Here is a 17,729-nt window from a genome sequence, read left to right as displayed (position 1 = left end):
GGTTTAGGTCCCTCTTCAGTGGGCTGTTGAAAACAATTATATTTGTAGCTGAAGTCAGTCAAGGCCCATGGGCTCACAGCCAAGTTATTATGCACCTGTTTTGCAGAGTTGCCTGTTAAATGTGCACAAAGTCCTTGGGACGGTACAGGCTCAATGGTGTCTGTTGGAGCTTGTGGTAGTGCAAGGGAAACTGATTTGAGGAGACTCTGAGCAATTAAGCAATAGGCATTGAGTACGGACTACTACAAACACTTCATTCTAAAGGAGCATTTCAGTTTGAAATGTTAGGATTATAAAAACCATTTCAAAACTGACCTGTAGAAAGGACTTTACAAACTGAGAACAGAGTGTGCCTTTGCTATCCATTAAAATGTTTCAATAAAAAAACAAAAAAAACCACACATACTTACTTACAAAAGCAGTATGTAACGAGAGACCTACAAGTTCAAAAAGGTGCACACACAACAGGGGAGAGAGTCAGATTCTCAGAGAATGGTGGAAAGAGCTGTTCCCACTTTCTGGCTTCTACTGCTTGTTTCATCTACCATTTTTCTTTTAGGAAATACGCTCCTGTTAGTAAGCTTCCAGTCGTGTGCAGAATAGCTTGCTATTTGTTGAATGGTTCATTAAAATGGGGAAGGAAATAAAGAAAGAAATCTGCAATAATCTTTCATTTTTCAGAAGGCAAGTTTTGGGCGGGCAGAACTAATGTTCACAACTACAGGGACATCCACATTGGTGCTATTTAACTTATTCATTTGGGAGCTTTCAGATTACGCCTCTTTCCAGGAAGATCTCCATGCCAAATTCCATCCTGATTAAGACAAATCCTCTGGGTTTTATGATGACTAGGATTGTTAGTCTTTATAAGGGTAGTATGCTGAAAAACGACAGCGCTCCTTCCTCAGCTATATGATTTGAAGCACACTTGAGCCCCAAACTTTGTTACTACCAAGAGAGCAGTTGAAATTGCTTCTTCACATACTGTTGAGCTCAATAAATAGTAAAGAACGTTTTACAGCTATGAGTATGCGTGTTTTTCAACTAACCCTCTTCTCCTTCATCTCTGAGTAACCTCTGCATGTTTCCTCTTGAGAGGATAGCATCTGCTCCTAAACTTCTAATGGTACTTCATCTGCTAAAGCTCTTCTCTGAAAATGCAGACTGCTGGGAAAACTCCTGTTAAGTCAGTAAAGAAACTTTATATTCCACCCGGAAGATTCTTTGTATGCCCCTGCCCCAGTAAACAGCTTTTAAAGCCTCTGTGGAGGTTTGTTTGTGGCGTTATTCTGTCAGTCTTACACAGTAAGTACTTTAATATTTCACCTCCGCCCCCACAAAGCTCTAAAAATGTCAAGGCAGAAATAAGAGAAATGTCCTAGTGGCCTCTTCTGCTTCTTCAAGTTTTAAAACCGCTTCCTGGTAATTCTCTTCAAAAAAATGGGAGGTCACGAAATCTTTTCCCTTTTCTGATCTGGATTTGGACAGTGATGCCTGGAATATAAAAGGCTTCTTGCATGAGAGGAAGTACCTTCCACTCATACATTTTTTTTATTTATTAAATATTTATTGGCATTTTCAAGAAACACACAACAAACAAAAACAAAAAATACACAAAACAAAACAGAAAAAAACACACAAAAATACATAATATTCAAAACTAAACAAAGAAGAAAAAAAAATAGAAAAAACCACATAAAATTTCTGATACTTATTATTCTTAACCTTATTTCTCAGACCTCCTCACACCTCCCCTTCTTGTATTCCAATTTAAATTGTCAGTTCAGCAAGTCCTTAACTTATTTCTTTACCTTAACTTAAACATTTGTTCTAACATACTATTGTTTTACTTTACTTCTTTTTTCCATTTCCTCAATTTATTTCTAACAGCCTTATTTTCAATTAATTTAAAAAGAAAAAACCAATTTTACCTTATTAAAATCACACATCAATACTTATACCTCATTAATTATTCTTAAGCCTTTTTCCTAAAGTCGACCAAAATTTCCCTTCCACGATTTACCCAATTTCCTTACCACTAACAAAATATAAAAAGCAAATTATCCTTATGTACCCTTTGGATTCCCAACCTCCACCCACCCTTCTCCCGGTTCCAGTCCCCAACCAATATCCATCAGTCTTTATGTTATTTATTTAGCCTGGAGATCTCACGTCCGAGGCCCTTATATCTCTCTCAGTTCCTTTCTGCCGGTCTCTTTGATAGTCCTTGATGTTAAGCCCCAAGTCTCGGAGGGGCTCTGGCCCAACAGGCTCCATGTTGCTTCCAGCCAGTCCTCCATACTTAAAAACAAAGCCTATGGGGTACTCCAACTCTTGTTTCAAATTTCTTTCAGATCCATATGTCCCCAAAGCTCCAGCTTTCACTTTCAACAAATTTGTAATCCTCAGGTCTTCAGATCTCCTCCAAAGGGGATCTCTCCATTTTCCAAAGTCCCATTCAGACCAGGCTTTCCACATCCAATTTTTATTGTCCTTTTTTATCATCATGTCAGGCCTCATATTGTAACTCTCCTTTGACTCCTGCAAATCTCCTGCTCCTCCTTCATTTTCTTCAAAAACAACATATTGCTCCATCATATCTACACTTTCAGTTTCATTTATTTGTTCAGTTGAATAGGCTTCCTGTTTCAAGTCCTTATCAGGCTCAAAACTGTTGTTTACTGTCCAGTGTAGTAATGATACCTCTGTAGACAAAGCATTGTATTCATCTTGCAAGTTTCCCAAGAGAACGAGTGCTCTGTCCAATTCTGCTTGGATTTTACATACTCCAGCCATTTTTGTGGTGTAGTGTCCCTGTTACCCCTCTAGGGGGATTTTAGTTCCTTAACGTTCCTTTCGGCTCCAAACCAAAAGTCCAGTTATTTTGTATCAACTCTCCTTATTTTCAACAAGTTGTACCAAATAAACCAGCAAAAACAGCAGAAACAATGTTCTCTTTTTCCAGCTGACAGCTCACTTGACAGCTGTCAAAATCCTCAATACAACAGGCTTTCTCATAGGACGTTCCCGGGTCTCGGGGGGGGGGTGAAATTTCAGCTCCCAAAATTCTTTTTATCCTCCAGTAAATCTTCTTATAGTGTCAAAACCGTGAAGTCAGGATCTTTCATTAAAAAGAAACAAGAAACAAATTCTCTCGACCTTAGCTGCCCAGTCCTTTGCTTTAAATTGTTTACAAAGAGGGGGGGTGGACTTCCTTTTTAGCCCCTTCCCGCTCGTTCCAAATCCAAAATTAAAAATTTTTAAGATTCCAATCTCCGTATTACTCACGGGTTTATATTTTAGAGTCCAATCGGTCTTGGAAGAAGTTGGCGCTCTCTGTCAATGGCTTGCGGCTTCACTCCGTAGGCGAGGGAGTACTCTCAGCACCACGCCCCACCCTGCCTCCGTTCCGAAGCCTTTAAAAAGGCTCCGTCGCGGATTGGGGGGGCGCAAATGGTGCCCGCCGAGTCTCTGTGTTCACAGGCATCCGCGCCTGTGATTTTAAGGGTCTCCGCTTCGCCGCAGCGGCCAGACCCAGACGCTACGGAGCCGATTCCCTCCAGAGCTCGGAGGGAATCCGCCATTAAACAATGGCACCAACCCGGAAGTCCCCTTCCACTCATACAAAGGCAGCCTCAGTTTGCAATATCCTGTGCCACATCTTGCACCATTTGGGAAGGTTTCTTGACAACTAGAAAGCTTTTTTTGGTGCAGTTGAAGAATGTGGCATGTGGAGCTGAGGCACAGAGCTGGGCCTTCTTGGTGGCAGCCCCCCCATATGTAGAACCTCCCTCCTTAGAGAAATCTGGTTGTTCCCCATGTACATAACATTACGGCATAAATGAAGAATGCCTTTATTTTGTCAGGCATTGGGTACATGATTGCATCGGCATTTAACAATTGAACTTTTATAATTTGCCACCGTGTTTCAATTGTTACAAGATTTTTTGAAAAAGATTTTAATTCTATTATTATTATTATTATTATTATTATTATTATTAATGTTAGCCAGCCATCCACCCTTGTAGGAGTAAGTGTGAGATGTAACAACAGAAATAACTTATTTCGTGAATGTAGAATTTTTCCATTCACTTGAGAAAAGGTATAGTACTCATAGATAATTTTCAGTGGGGTTAGAAGGACTGGTGTATGATGCTCAGTGACACAGATTGGGACCTGAGTTCAGGACAATGCCAGATCCTGGTTTTGTTTCAGGTTTTGTTTTAATACATTATTTTGCTTTATTGGTGTTTAATTCTTTGAGTTTGGGCTGCCAATGTTTTCTTCCACCTCAGAATAAAATAGTGAGGCTATTTCCTAAGCATTCTTCAGTATACAGCATAGATTTACACTTCTCATAGTTTTGAACACCTCAGAAACAAATTTAATGCTCAAGTGAACTCTGTAAGTTTTATTTTAGTTACTTTCCAGGACTCTGGGACTTTAAATAATATTGGAAACACCCCCCCCCCAAAAAAAATGTTTTTTTGGTTAATTTTGAAGAAGAATCAATATGTGAGAACAAGATGATGGGCTAGATGGGCCTTGGCCCTGGTCCCACAGGTCTGTTATATTCTTTTGCTGCAGAATTTGACACATTTCACAGTAAATCCTTATTCATCTCTGGAGTTAACTCTGCCAACTTCCAGAGCAGCAGTACCACATAGTGATGTCTGGTTGATATCTTTTACCCCCATTAAAGGTCTGTTTTTGGTGGCTATACACTCACTCCAACATGCCCAATTCCTCTCCCAAAGATCTTAGCCACTATTTATCTCATTTTGTACCATTTCAGTGAAAGAAAGGATGTTATCTTGATTTCTTTGTGCACTGTTATCATGTTTCCACACTTGAATGCCTTTTAATTGAATTCACACCATGAGAAGGATGACACTTATAGTCCGTAGGAAAGATGTGTGCTTGTAGATTTCAGTGCCCTTTAAGAAAAACAGTGAGTGTCTACAAACAGTATAATGTACTACTGTGAGCAGACATGAAGAATAATATGGGAAGTATATGTGTCAAGTTCCTTAGATTACAGCACCTATACCACTTGGTCCATATAGATTCCTGCTTGATAGGGTTCAAAGTTGTTGCCCAATGAGAGGACATTCTGAGAGGCATTAAGCATCTCGCATTGTATTAGTTTCTGCACTGGTAGACTAAGTATGGTTAAGGGGCCTAGGTTCATGCCCTAGCCCTGTGCTCAATTTCATTGAGTGAATGTGTGACAGAAAGTTTGTGGGAAGCAGGAAGTGTTGAGATGACCAAGAGTGCACACAATTAACCTGTGAAGAGAAAAATCATATTAAACCAATCAGAGGCCAAGTAAGCAAGTGAAAACCAATGTGTTGGTCACCTAGTTTTCACTCAGGCATACATTTTATGAGTGTTGTGTGGCGTATTGGTAAGAATGCTGGAGACCAGTGTTCAAATCCCCACTCAGTCGTGAAGTGTTCACTGAGCCAGTCACTCAGCCTATTCTACCTCAGTGGATGGTTGTGATGAAAAATAGGTTGGGGAGAACCTTGTAACCATCTTGAACTCCTTGGCCATGTTGCAGGCCAAGTGGGCTTCAGGAGCTATAGGAGGTCCGTTGTGTATAGAAGGCAAGAACTGATTAGTGCTTTCCTCTTGACAGTTTTTTGAATTGTAGTCCTGGACTTTTCAGAGGGAGGCAGGACTTTTTTTCTTTTTGCCTGAGTTTGAGCACTTTGTTTAACGCCCCAGACTCTGGAAGGAAATGACGATACAAGTGGCTTATACTGACATATACTGACAAACGTTGTTTACCATGTTTCATTTGATGGCTTCGACAACAGAATGTACGGAATGTACAATCCAGTCCTAAGCATATTACTTGACATGCTTTGCATTTAAAATATCTTTACTTTGAAAGAACTGTGTGCAGGATTGAAAATTTTCTTTTGAAGAGATGCAAAAATATATATAAAAAAATAATAAATCCACAGGAAGCAAAGACAGAAAGAAAATCATTTGGTGAAATGTGGATCTTTCATTTCCCTTCAAATACTTGACAGAATGTTCTAAAAGATTAAGCATCACAATCAGACATAGTGTATGCTTGTGTGTGGCTTTGAAGCAGTTCATCTGTCTAGTTTATTGGCTTGTGTGATTGACCTTAAAGTCCTAAACGCTTAAAAAAATTAAATCCTCCAAATTTCATTAAAAGTTGAGTATTTTATTTCAATATTGGTGGTTGTTTTTTTTCAGGAGTTGTATTCATACACATTTAAGAACAATACACTTAAGTGAAACTCACTATTATGTTGTGGAATACACAACTGGATGAGGCTACACATAGAAAAATACACATAGCCAACAACATTTTGAAGGAAGATGTAATGTGTTTGCGTGTGCTTAACAATTTCGGTATTCTGTTTTGTTTGTTTCTGTGTGTTTCTACCCTCTCATCTTTCATTGCTGCATATTAAGAATGTTGCTTGAAACCTATGGTAGATTAGAGTGACCTATCGCTAACAACAAGAACAACAACAACATCCACTATAGGTCAGTTGGCATTAACGTCGGTAACTCCTGATGTTCATTAGCTAAAGGCAGGTGCCAACTTAGTCTTTAATATAGTGTCTACAACATATAAGCTCAAATAAAACATTGCATGAGTACAGGAAGGTCATTTAGAGACAGAATAAGTTGAATATTATATAACAGTGCAATTCAGAAGAGCATTTTTCTTCACGTAGATGGGTAGACCCATTTCCACATGTTTATTCCTTAGTATATGTGTCAACAGTTAGCACCTATTTCTAGCTCATTAGTTTTAATACCTACAATCTAACAGTGTAGTTTGCTCTGGTGCACTGCATGTTTAACTCTGCTGCACTAACACGACAGCTAGGAACGCTAACTTTAGATGTGCAGATACTATCTGAAACTTCCTCACCAAAGGGCTTTCTGTTATTTAGAAATTAGACTCTTTTTTATTGTAGCTGCAAACGGACTTAGTTGCAGCAAGTGCCTGTGTAGAGCTGCAGGGACATTCATATGTCCAACTCTATGTTTTCCTTTGTTGGAATGACCCCTTATTTTCTGTTGTAACTAGTCTAATTCAAGTTTGAGATCCTCTTTTCTCTCTCCCAGCCACTCTTAATTTCTAATGTGTTGGGTGTGATGAGCAATTGGTCATGCACTAGAAGGTGCATCATTCCTTATGGCCATAGCTCAATCTCATTGAAACAGTAACAACTGCCTTCTCCCACATTGCAACATACCTTGAACTCCCAGTTGAAGATACCTTTCTGTGACTGCCTAATCCAGTTAGAAAAAATCAAATACAAACTGTGAGAGAAAGGGGTACTGAAAAAATGAAATCATAATAAATCAAAACCAAATAATTAAAAAAAATTGGATAAACAGTCCTTACAACTTCTGCACATTTTTATTATTATTATTTTCTTTGTTTACAGCAGAGATCTCAAAAGTCCGTTAATGGCAGGGTTAATGTAGACAATTGTGTAGTATGTTGTTACTTAAAGTTTAGTGAAAAAGAAATCTGAAAGGGACTTAATGTTGTATGTGCTTAAAAAATTAAAGCCCTATATTCTTTGGAAACACCTTGAAGATGAATGAATAATATCGGGGGACTGTTACTTTCCCTAAAGTAATGCTGTTGACAGCAAGTAAAAGCTACTTTGAAAATTTGGGAGTTTGTTTTGTTTTGCATTTGTTCTTGGTCAGCATTTGCCAATAAATTTTTGTGTACTTCTACTGCATGCACAACTCAGTGACATTAACAAATAGATTGTGTTTCTATCTAGGGAATTCTGCAGTTTGTTATTAAACCTTCAAGGCATCTATGTTATAAAGCAGAGAGTGTAGCTCTTTGGTAACATCTGAGAGCTTCAGCGCCTAGCAATGGGAGAGCCAGACCGGGAGCCAGGTCGGGAACCAGATCCTCCCTTTGGAAAGAAAAACAAAAACAAAGAATTGGATTAAAATGAACCTACTGCTCAGATCTACAGTATAAGAGTGCTAAATGCAATTCCATCCAGACTCTGGCACAAATTAGTACAGACTGGTTCCACCAACCGCAGGGAAATCTCTCATGCATAGCTGCGGAAAGGAGGGTACATATGCTTATTTGATTTTGTTCAAGGTTTCTTTACTACTTTGATCTTTAAAAGAGTTGCAATTTCAAATATAGTTTGCCTTCAGGGAATTCTATTTTTACAATCAAATTTTAAAGTATGATGAATTCATTCTAATGAAATTTCAGGTAACAAAACTTGATACTATCTTCTGTAACAAATTCCTCGATCAGTGGGCTCTAGTCCCTAAATACTAATTATTTCTAAAGAATTGGTTGCTATCAGTGTTGCTGGATAGGTCAGAGAAACCAAGGCCACTGAAACTAAACAAAGCTACATTGGGCTGGCAGTCTCATTGAGCTCTGCCCTTCCAGCTTATGGCATGCTCTCTCCAGAGAGAACCACCTGGCTCCATCCTTGTCATCATTTTCGTGCCAGAAAAAAAAAGCTCCCCCACCCATATCAGGCACTTGGGCAGCACCAATGAGCTGCACAACTACATTGCCAAGGAAGCCTGCAAAACAAATTTGACTATGCCATTCATTTTGTTTTGATCTGGGATATTTAAGGTTAGCAGATCCAAACAACGCCACGTTCTTTTTTCAGAAGGTTCTACTAAATCAGCAAACACAAGGCAGAAGACCAAGGATTTATAGTGAGAAAGTTGTAACCTCCATGAACCTCTTTAGGATCCTCCAGGCACCAGGTCATTGGACTTCAGAATCTCTAGTAATAATGATGGTTTCTTCAGAGTACCTCAGGTCTACTGCTAGACCCCCTCTCACTGTTTTCCCAACACATGTTTGTCATTCCTCATAGGATTTTGCTAGATGGTTTTTAGTGCTTTCTAATGGTGGTTCTATTATTACTTTTTGATGATAAAGCCAGCAATATTTCCCTGATCGTTTGTAATTGCAACTGCTACTGAGCCACATCATTGCTTAGTTTCATCAATCAAAATAGTTGGAGCATTGTAATTATATTTAATTGACAATTAATTATGCCCTATTAAGCACTTATTTCTGTTTTATTGCAGACATTTTAAATCCATTACTTCCCACAGAAACCTGCCTTTAATTAGATCTGTTTTAAGGAGCCACACTTTAAAGAAATATTGGATAACATATAAATAATGAGGACCATTTTATAGCAAATTATTACATATTGGATAACAAACTTCCATTTTTGCAGATGGTTAAAATGAGGGGAAATTCCTGCTTATGGAAACATGGGGTGAAATCACAACATCTACTAGGAGAGAATGAAGGTCTAATCTAATGGTTAACTCTAATGGCTTATAAACTTTATTGTCAAGTCCAATGGCTTACAAATTAAAACTTGGCATTTATAAATACTGTATATATCTGCACAGAACACAGAAGTTGCATGAAAAGAAAATTTAACCAATAATAGCTAATTCTGGAAACAGAGAAAAGGACATAAGACAGTGGATGGTAATAAATAGGAATAGGGATGGGCAGTTCTACCAACACACAAAATAGCAAGATGTGTTGGTCAATTGGGGGAAAAAGCCATTAACTTCTTACTATAACTGCTGGTTCACTTTAACAATGCATATTAAATGATTTTCCTTGCAACAAACACATTTCCCCCCTTATTTCTTGTAACCTTAGAATAATTTCTGTTTACATTCAGAGGTATAAAACATTATGTTCTTCCTTCCTCTTTTTGTCTATTTGCTTCATTATCATGCAATATAAATTATCCACAGGGTCTCTGTTATCACACAGAGCCTCCGCCAGAGAACTACATTTACAGGTAAGCAACCTGTTCTGTCCTGATAAGGAAAATGTTTCAGGTGAAAATCCAACTGTCTTGTGTGTTAATGAACCTTGAAAAGCTTTCACAGTGCAACAATGCAGCTTGAAGCATCACACTGGATAAACTGGATCAAGACACACCAGACTACAGTGTCAGGGACTACTACTCTCTCCAGTTGTACCAGTTATAGAGGTACCAAGCCTAGCAGTACACAACTAGGAAAGTCTAGACTAGAGGTAAGACTCTTCCAGAAATAGTTGTGTGGGCCTATTTTGATGCAAACTGTTAGCATAATGGAGCAGTTAACCTCACACATATTGAATCATATACTTTCTCTTTCATCTGAATAACTCTGAAGTTTATCCAGTTTAGCCAGAGTGCTTCATCTTTATGACTATTGATGCCAATCAAATTTATATGACTAGCAGTTCCATTGGTTGGGATCTATTATAAGTTAGGGGAACGTGGCTGAATTGGTTTTCAGTGAAACCAATGGAACAAGTTAGCCATAATGTAACTGAAGGCCCATTGATTTCAGCTAATTTAGGCCCCATCTGCACTATAGCTTTAAACTGTCATGGCTTCTCCCAAAGAATCCTGGGAACTGGAGTTTATCAGGGGTGTTGAGACTTGTCAGGAGACCACTATCCCCCCTCAGGGAATTCCCTGGGAAAAAGTATTGGTTGGTAAACTACTCTGTAAACTGTAACAGGAGAGACTTCTTATGGAAGCATTGGAAGTACGGATGGTGGTTACTTAATATTACAAGCAAGGTGCTGCACAACCTAGGTGCAGACATGCCCAATGCCCTATTTCTTGCTGAAGAAAGGCAAATATAATGTGGTATCCTTCCGTACGCCTCCTCAGCTGAAACATAAAGCTTAACCAGGTGTTTCTATTGCTCACTTGGCTCTAGGCTTGGGAGGCCTCATCATCTGGGTTATAAATGATGTGTATAAGTTACAGTTGAGAACTTTGCCTCAGCAAAGAGAATGCTGGAATTTATTATCAGAAGTCCACACTGGATGGTCTTCCAAACCTACCATTCTTCTTTTTCACAAGCAGTGTTGCTGATTTCCAGGACAGTTGCTATGATAAATTATGGTAAAACTATATATCCAATGAATGCAATAATCAGCTGTTCCTAGTTTTTCCCTTCCTCTCACATTTTGCACCTACACTTTTAAAAATACGTATATATATATTATATTTTACTTTACCAGTCTAAAGAGTCTAGACAGTGTGCCCTGGCCATCATAGTGGTATCCCTTGTGTCCCTTGTGAGCATATTTATGCTCATAGAATCTTCCACTTCCATATCCAGGCCTGTGAGTTTCACCACCCTGCAAAGAAAAGGAAATTGCAAATACAGTACTTTGTTTTGTCATTGACATATATTACAATAGCTTAGGAAGACTGGGAGCAGAAGGCTATTACATTAGCTAAGCTCATGAAAGGATAAGAGACAGGTAGGATAGGGCTCTCCCCGAAATAACCGGTGATAAAAGAAAATACCTCAATTGCTGGCAATGAAATAGATATTTAGAAGGGAGTAAAATGTATATACAGGAAACCTAAAGGCAAATCCAATATCTTTTACATGTTGGCTAGCATTTAAATGAATCTTACTGCATTCTTTGGAGCACATTGTTTGGGAATTGCCTGAGGTGATAATAATCCCTAATGACTAATAATGTGGTAACTGATGTAAACTGCTTAACACAGCCAGGCTGTCAAGTGATAACAGCTGCCATCAAGTAAATGTGGAAGAAGGTACCATGAAAATAAATGTGTTTCGTCTTTCATGCATTTAGCCCCTTTAAAAAGTCCCCCCCTCTGAATATTAATGGGGTGGGGGTAGGGTGAAGGTATAGTGTGAAAGAAGTACTTACACATTACCGACGTCCATTTTTTTTTGAAAAGCATTGTTAAAAATGAGGAAAGGTTGTTAAAGTAATTGCACAACTGGTAGTTCAAGGAGGAATTTTCAACTAGCATTCTGCTCAGCAACCGCAAAGCAGTACTTTAATTTAAAAGCTTTCCCCGACAGGATTGGTATGCAACATCCAAAGTCGGGCAAACAACTCAGCAAACACACTGCAATGCAAGTCAAGTCTGCCATGTCTTTTTTGAAAATGGTAAACTGTTCTAATCAGTCTTGTACACAGCAACCAGTTTAAAGGATAAAATACTAACACAGTGCCTCCACACGCTTGGCCACTTCCTGAGGTTGCCAGACCTTTCCTGCCGCCTCCTAGTAAGAGCTTAGGCCATTCACAAACATTTCACTAAAACTTTACAGCAGCTGGTAATGACCTTTTTTGGCCTAGCAAAATGTTCAGTGGAAATGGAAACATTTCTAAGCAACCTGGCATAACATAATTTTGTAATTTTAAAGCAAAAACGTAACTAGTTCTAGTAGCGTTTGATAATTGTGGCTTCTAATTAATTCTAAGAGGAAAACCTTTTGTTCTGAACTCAGGTGTCTAAAGGAACAAAATGAGTTTACAGCAGATGGGTGGGGGAGAGAACTATATGAAGAGGTCTTCCTGCTAAAGAACATTAGCTTTTCAGGACAACAGACTTTTTAGTAGAATAAGCTCTTTGGTATTCGATGGCATAACCTTTGTTGGAAAACTGTTGGAGGTTTAACTTAACACACAAACACTACACACTCTTAACATACAAAGCATTTAACGACACATAATCTCTCTCTCTCTCTCTCTCTCTCACACACACACACACACACACACACAGTGCTCCCTTCCCCCTCTTGTTCAGCTAACCCTCTCCAGGATGGGAATGAAAATGGCACCTTTCCCACTCCTCAGTCTAATAGTTAATCTATTCTAGTGGTGTTCTGCATAGTGGTAATGAATATAATTTTGCCTTCAGTGAAGAACGAACGTTATCATGTCTTCATCATCATTTTCTTTTGGAAAATATAACTACTGGGGAACTGGAACAGACTCCCACGAGAGGTGATGGACTCTCTTTCCTTGGAGATTTTTAAACAGAAGTTGGATGGCCATCTGTCATGGATGCTTTAGCTGAGATTCCTGCATTGCAGGGGGTTGGACTAGATGACCCTTGGGTCCCTTCCAACTCTTTGATTCTACAAGTGTCAATAAATGATATTGTAACTCCCATCAAATAACGGGATGCAAAATATATACCCTGCATCTGTTCTTGACTATATTCATGATCCCAAACAAAAATGGAGTTGTGTCCAATTCATTATTTCAAGCTATCTTTTCTTTTTACCTCCCCACTGGCACTCCACAGACACACAGAGATCAGTAGAACCTTTAAATTGCCTGAAAGGGAAGAGGTTTGCCATGCAGTGCAGTTTGGCTCCGTGCTCGGGGAAAAATAATTTAAATTGTATTGCAAGCTTGACAGGCTTCTGGATAAAAGCAAGCAACGAAACCATGGGCATAAAGAAACTGCTTGGGAGCCAGGAGGAGCAAAGCAAACAAGCCACAGTCAAAAACATGAATGTGAAGATTCTGCAGGAGCTAGGAAGGCAAAACAGAAAAAAACAAAACAGATGCTATTTGCACTTTTGGGGCGAAGCAAAATGGCTGCACATGAAAGCATGTTCATCACCTACCCAGCTAAATCTGGAAAAGGATGATCTCCCCTGCGCATACAAGAAACAGAAACAGTGACATGGTGACCACCATGGGGCAAAAAGACACTGAAGACACTATACAAGAGAAGTATAATCAGTGAAGGAGGGTTTGTCTATTAACGAGGATCAAAATGAATGAGGATCAAGCTATACTTAGGTTGTAGTTTGCAATCAAGTGTTTAAAGGAGTTTAAAACCCAAGTGGTTGTGTGGAACATATTAGACTCAAGTGACCCTCCATTGTAAAGTACATGCGATTCATCCATGCTCCAACAAGTTCAGTCTTGGATAGTTCTGGTGCCAGCATTTGGAAAGGCCTTTGGCTGAGAGCTGCTTCGATATCAGCTTTCCAGTCAAGATCTAACAGTGCTGCTCTAGATGCACCAGTCATCTGATTCAGTCTGGCATAATGTGCTGGAATAAGAGGGATTGATTAGGATGTTTGGATCATTTCAGATTTAGCAATGTCCTTTAAAATAAGGCATAACTGACAATTGCCCATTCCAGTTGCCTTATCAGGTGCTGGGAACAATCTGGAGGATTTGCCTTTGTCCCCAGTGTGTGTAACGTAACCTAGTTAGAACCCTTGTCCTACATTTCCAGCGATCCTTTTGCAATGGGTACATGTGTTCAAATGTGCTCAGCATTCCTTCTAAGGCTGGGCAATAAGCTACAATGGCAAGTGGGGAAGTAAAGGGTTGGGAAGAAGCACCAAGGTCTTCTTGCAGTTCAGATTAGGGTGTGCTTAGATGTACCGTGAGATCAACCTTAAGAGAAGGGTAGATACTTGGGAGAAAGGAAAGTGGCACTGGAGATACAACACCAGCCTGGGGTCACAAAGGAAGATGGGAGAACCACTAAAGGGTATGAGTGTTGATGGAGAGACTATCCTAAGAGGAGGTGGCATTGGAACAGCTGTGGCCTCTGAAAGATGACCTTGAGAAGAGTGGGGCCTGAAATCCTTGTTGCAGCCTTGAATGAAGAAAAACAACCATATCTGTGTTATAAGCAGTTTCATGCTTTTGTCTGAGGCTAGAGTAAGCCCCAGTGGGGAACCAAGGGTCCACTGAACCAGCATGGAAGGATCATCACAGGGAAGGGTCAGAGCTCAGGGATAAAGCATCTGCTCAGCGTGCAGATAGTCCCTAGCTCCATCCCAGCATCTCCAGGTGGGTGTGGGAGAGACCATGACTGAAATGCTGGCAAGCCAGTTAGCGCAGCCAATACAGGTGCACAATGGTCTGACTCAGTGTAAGGCAAATCAATGTGTTCCTAATCAGATGCATGGCTCCTTTAAGACAGCAACATACATGCATTATGTGCTGTTTACATTACATAGCAGCATTCTGGGAGAAATCATTCTATATACCGTATTTTTCCCTGTATAAGATGCCCCCATGTATAAGACGACCCCTATTTTTTTAATCCCAAATTAAGAAATTAAGTTGTTTAGCTTGTGGGGGTGGGGGTGGGGGAGGTCACTTCCGCCAATCGCTCATCCACCTGCCCGCCACTGCCGATTGCACACCTCACAGCAGCCACCAATCGTGTGCCCGCTCGCTGCCACCAACAGCCCACCCGCCCACTTACTGCAGCCACCAATGGTCTGCCCAATTGCCGCAGCTGCAGCCAATCGCCAGCAGACCTTGCCACAGCCACCAATCACCCGCCCAGTCGCCACTGCTAATCTCCTACTTGCTGCTGCTATTAATCGCACGTCTCCCCTCTGCATTCACTATCCATGTATAAGACACCCAATTTTTGCCATTTTTTAAAAGGAAAAAGCATTGTCTAATACACAGAAAAATACAGTAAGTCATACTCTGCCAGGAGACATGACTCTTAGTCTTTGGCTTGTTGCAAGCTGATGGCCCATAATGTGAATCAATGTCACATTTTCACACGTACCTTTCCATACAGGGGAGGAGTTGACCTGGGAGACACCTGAAAAACAACACAAAAGTAAGAGGAAAAGTAAGATCTGCAACAAAATGCTATACAATTGAGTTTTCAGGTCTGCTTCCACTTCAGGTCCCCTCCTACTGGGCTTTCCATTCTCTCCTCCCCCCACCCGACCACCAATAGTCAGCAAGCATTCCGTGACCTCTGAGCATGCTCACTCTTCATTGGGCTGTTCCTGCCTCATTTTTTAAAAATTCCTAAATTATTATTATTTTTTAAATAGTGCAAGTCCTCAAGCCTGCTGATGCCTTCTTGTGCATAGGTTTTGCTGTTTTTGCCAGCAAAAGGGTTGAGTTCACTCTTAGTACCTTGTCTGCTTGATGCTGTGCTAAAAATGCTTCTTGGCTGCTCGTTACGTGAAAATATTTGAGAAAGACTCCTGTGCTGTTCGATAAGAATTGACTTTTGTTCTTCAAACCCACAAACCCTGTTAAGATTCCTCAGAATGTAAATGAGCAATGCAAAAGAGGATCAGTTGCATGACCTTCATTAGACAACACTCTTGATCTGCCACTTTAATTACATGCCTCATTCTTAATTCCAGCAACATTGCAAAGCTAGTTGCTATTATTCTCATTCTGGTCCAACCAATGAATTCATGGTGGACCTCAGCTTTGCACCCAGATTTTTTAGATTCTTAGGAAGGAACTGGATATTTTGGGAGCTGTGTAGCTACTGCAGAAAGCAACAGCCCTACATTTTTCTGTCTCTCAGTAATGTGAAGTGTAACAAGCCACATGAGACACTTTCAATACACTTTATGCATTTGTTACTTGTGTGTAGCACCATCTTGAGTAGTGCCACACCCTCAGCTCTGCTCTGAAGCAAGGTCTCTCATTGCTGTCTACATAGAGTCACCAATGTGCTCAATGGGATAGAGAGAGTTAGTTGTGTTGGTGTTGAGGTGGCATGGTGTCCCTACATGTGAGGAGGCGCTCCTATGTTGGGCTTCCTGTATGCTCAACATGTGGTTGTTAAAAAGAAGAGGCTTGTTCACATGTTACATTGAACAAGTTTCTGTGTACACTTGTTAGCTGTGCTGCTCAACTATTGTGCACACAGACTGTACAGTTTGCATCTAAAGGCAAATATATCAAATTCACATTTTACAAAACAATACGACAAACATAGCCATCCTATGAAGTTTGCACTTACCAGAACTTTGCAATGTAGTTCTCTAACCAACCAATATTTACAAAGATGCATATATTACGGGAAAGTGTGTATACAAATGCATTTATAATGCATTGAGTTAGGGAAAATTTCTCGCAAAAATGTGTACATTAGTCAAAATTGCACTCAAAAACTGTGTTTATTAGGAGAAATTGGTACTAAAGGATTGGTGAAGTTTCATAATGATTTTAGTTTGAAGTTTGCTACAGAAACACAGAGAACTGAATTTAAGATTTGAAAAATGAGAGAGAACCAAAACTGACAGATCCTGCCATCCTACTCAGAAGTAAGTCCTATTGAATTCAATGTGGCTTGCTCCCAGGTAAGTGGGGTTAGGATTGAAGCCTAAATCAAATGTGCAATGTATGTTTGCTCCTACAACCTCTTTCTTGATTTGAATTTCTATCCCCTTTTTTTCAGAGGCTCAGGGTGGGAATTAGCTTATTATTAAAATAAAACTTTCAGATAAGCTCTCTGCTTATGTAGCTGCTGGGCTAGGCTTATAAGAGTGAGTGTGAGGGATTTGCAAATTTCTACAAGATGAAAATGTTCTAGACATCAAGGGAAAAGGTGGGGAAAACCTCTTCATAACAAAACCACCATATATTAAATACCACCTGAGAAGCAAGGGACTTCCTGCTCCTCAGTGCTTATTAGTCTCTGGTAAAAATCCATATATTTGTTATAGCTCAGTGGTTTATGCAGGAGTTGTGTCCCAGATCCATGGCTCTGAAGGCTCCACAGGAAGTGAGCCACAACTCAAGATTGAGGTAATTTCTATAAATATTCATGTAACATTTGTCTCATTGGTATTGGCACTGACACAGAATATTTCTATCCATTTTTGTTTCTATTTGAAAGAAGGGAGCAAGTCCAGATTACAGTATTGGATTTTTCCAAAGATTTCCATGTTAGAATGGAAAAATTCCAGTTTCAAAACTGAGGAAAACCCTCTTCTGCCTTGGAAGACTGTCTTTTGCCTTTTAATAGCCCTCAAACTGGTAATAAGCTGGATCTGCACACAGTTAGTTTGTTTGGGCATGTGACTTGCTCCAACATAGTGATTTGCTGCAGAAACAGCCAATTCTCATAAATGGTCTCTCCTCTTCA

General features: G+C 39.8%; 1 protein-coding gene across 4 annotated transcripts in view; it reads right to left on the bottom strand.

Annotated features, from left to right (window-relative positions):
- Window positions 1-6,181: 6,181 nt before the first annotated feature.
- MBP (myelin basic protein) overlaps window positions 6,182-17,729 on the bottom strand; it is a 99,415-nt gene continuing 87,867 nt past the window's right edge. For 3 of the 4 annotated variants that reach the window (XM_083624048.1, XM_083624047.1, XM_083624045.1), the window contains 4 exons: window positions 15,393-15,428; window positions 13,465-13,494; window positions 11,072-11,194; window positions 6,182-7,940 (listed from right to left, as the gene is read on the bottom strand). In XM_083624048.1, coding sequence (XP_083480174.1) covers window positions 7,884-7,940; window positions 11,072-11,194; window positions 13,465-13,494; window positions 15,393-15,428 — 246 coding nt within the window. In that variant the 3' untranslated portion in view covers window positions 6,182-7,883. The remainder of the gene's footprint in view (window positions 7,941-11,071; window positions 11,195-13,464; window positions 13,495-15,392; window positions 15,429-17,729) is intronic. The other variant, XM_083624046.1, reaches the window with a different exon arrangement.

The sequence above is a fragment of the Podarcis filfolensis genome, assembly GCF_964270895.1.
Source record: "Podarcis filfolensis genome assembly, chromosome: 7".
Lineage (NCBI taxonomy): Eukaryota > Metazoa > Chordata > Lepidosauria > Squamata > Lacertidae > Podarcis > Podarcis filfolensis.
The sequence above is the reverse complement of the archived record's forward strand: the minus strand, read 5'-3'. Positions and strand labels throughout refer to the sequence as shown.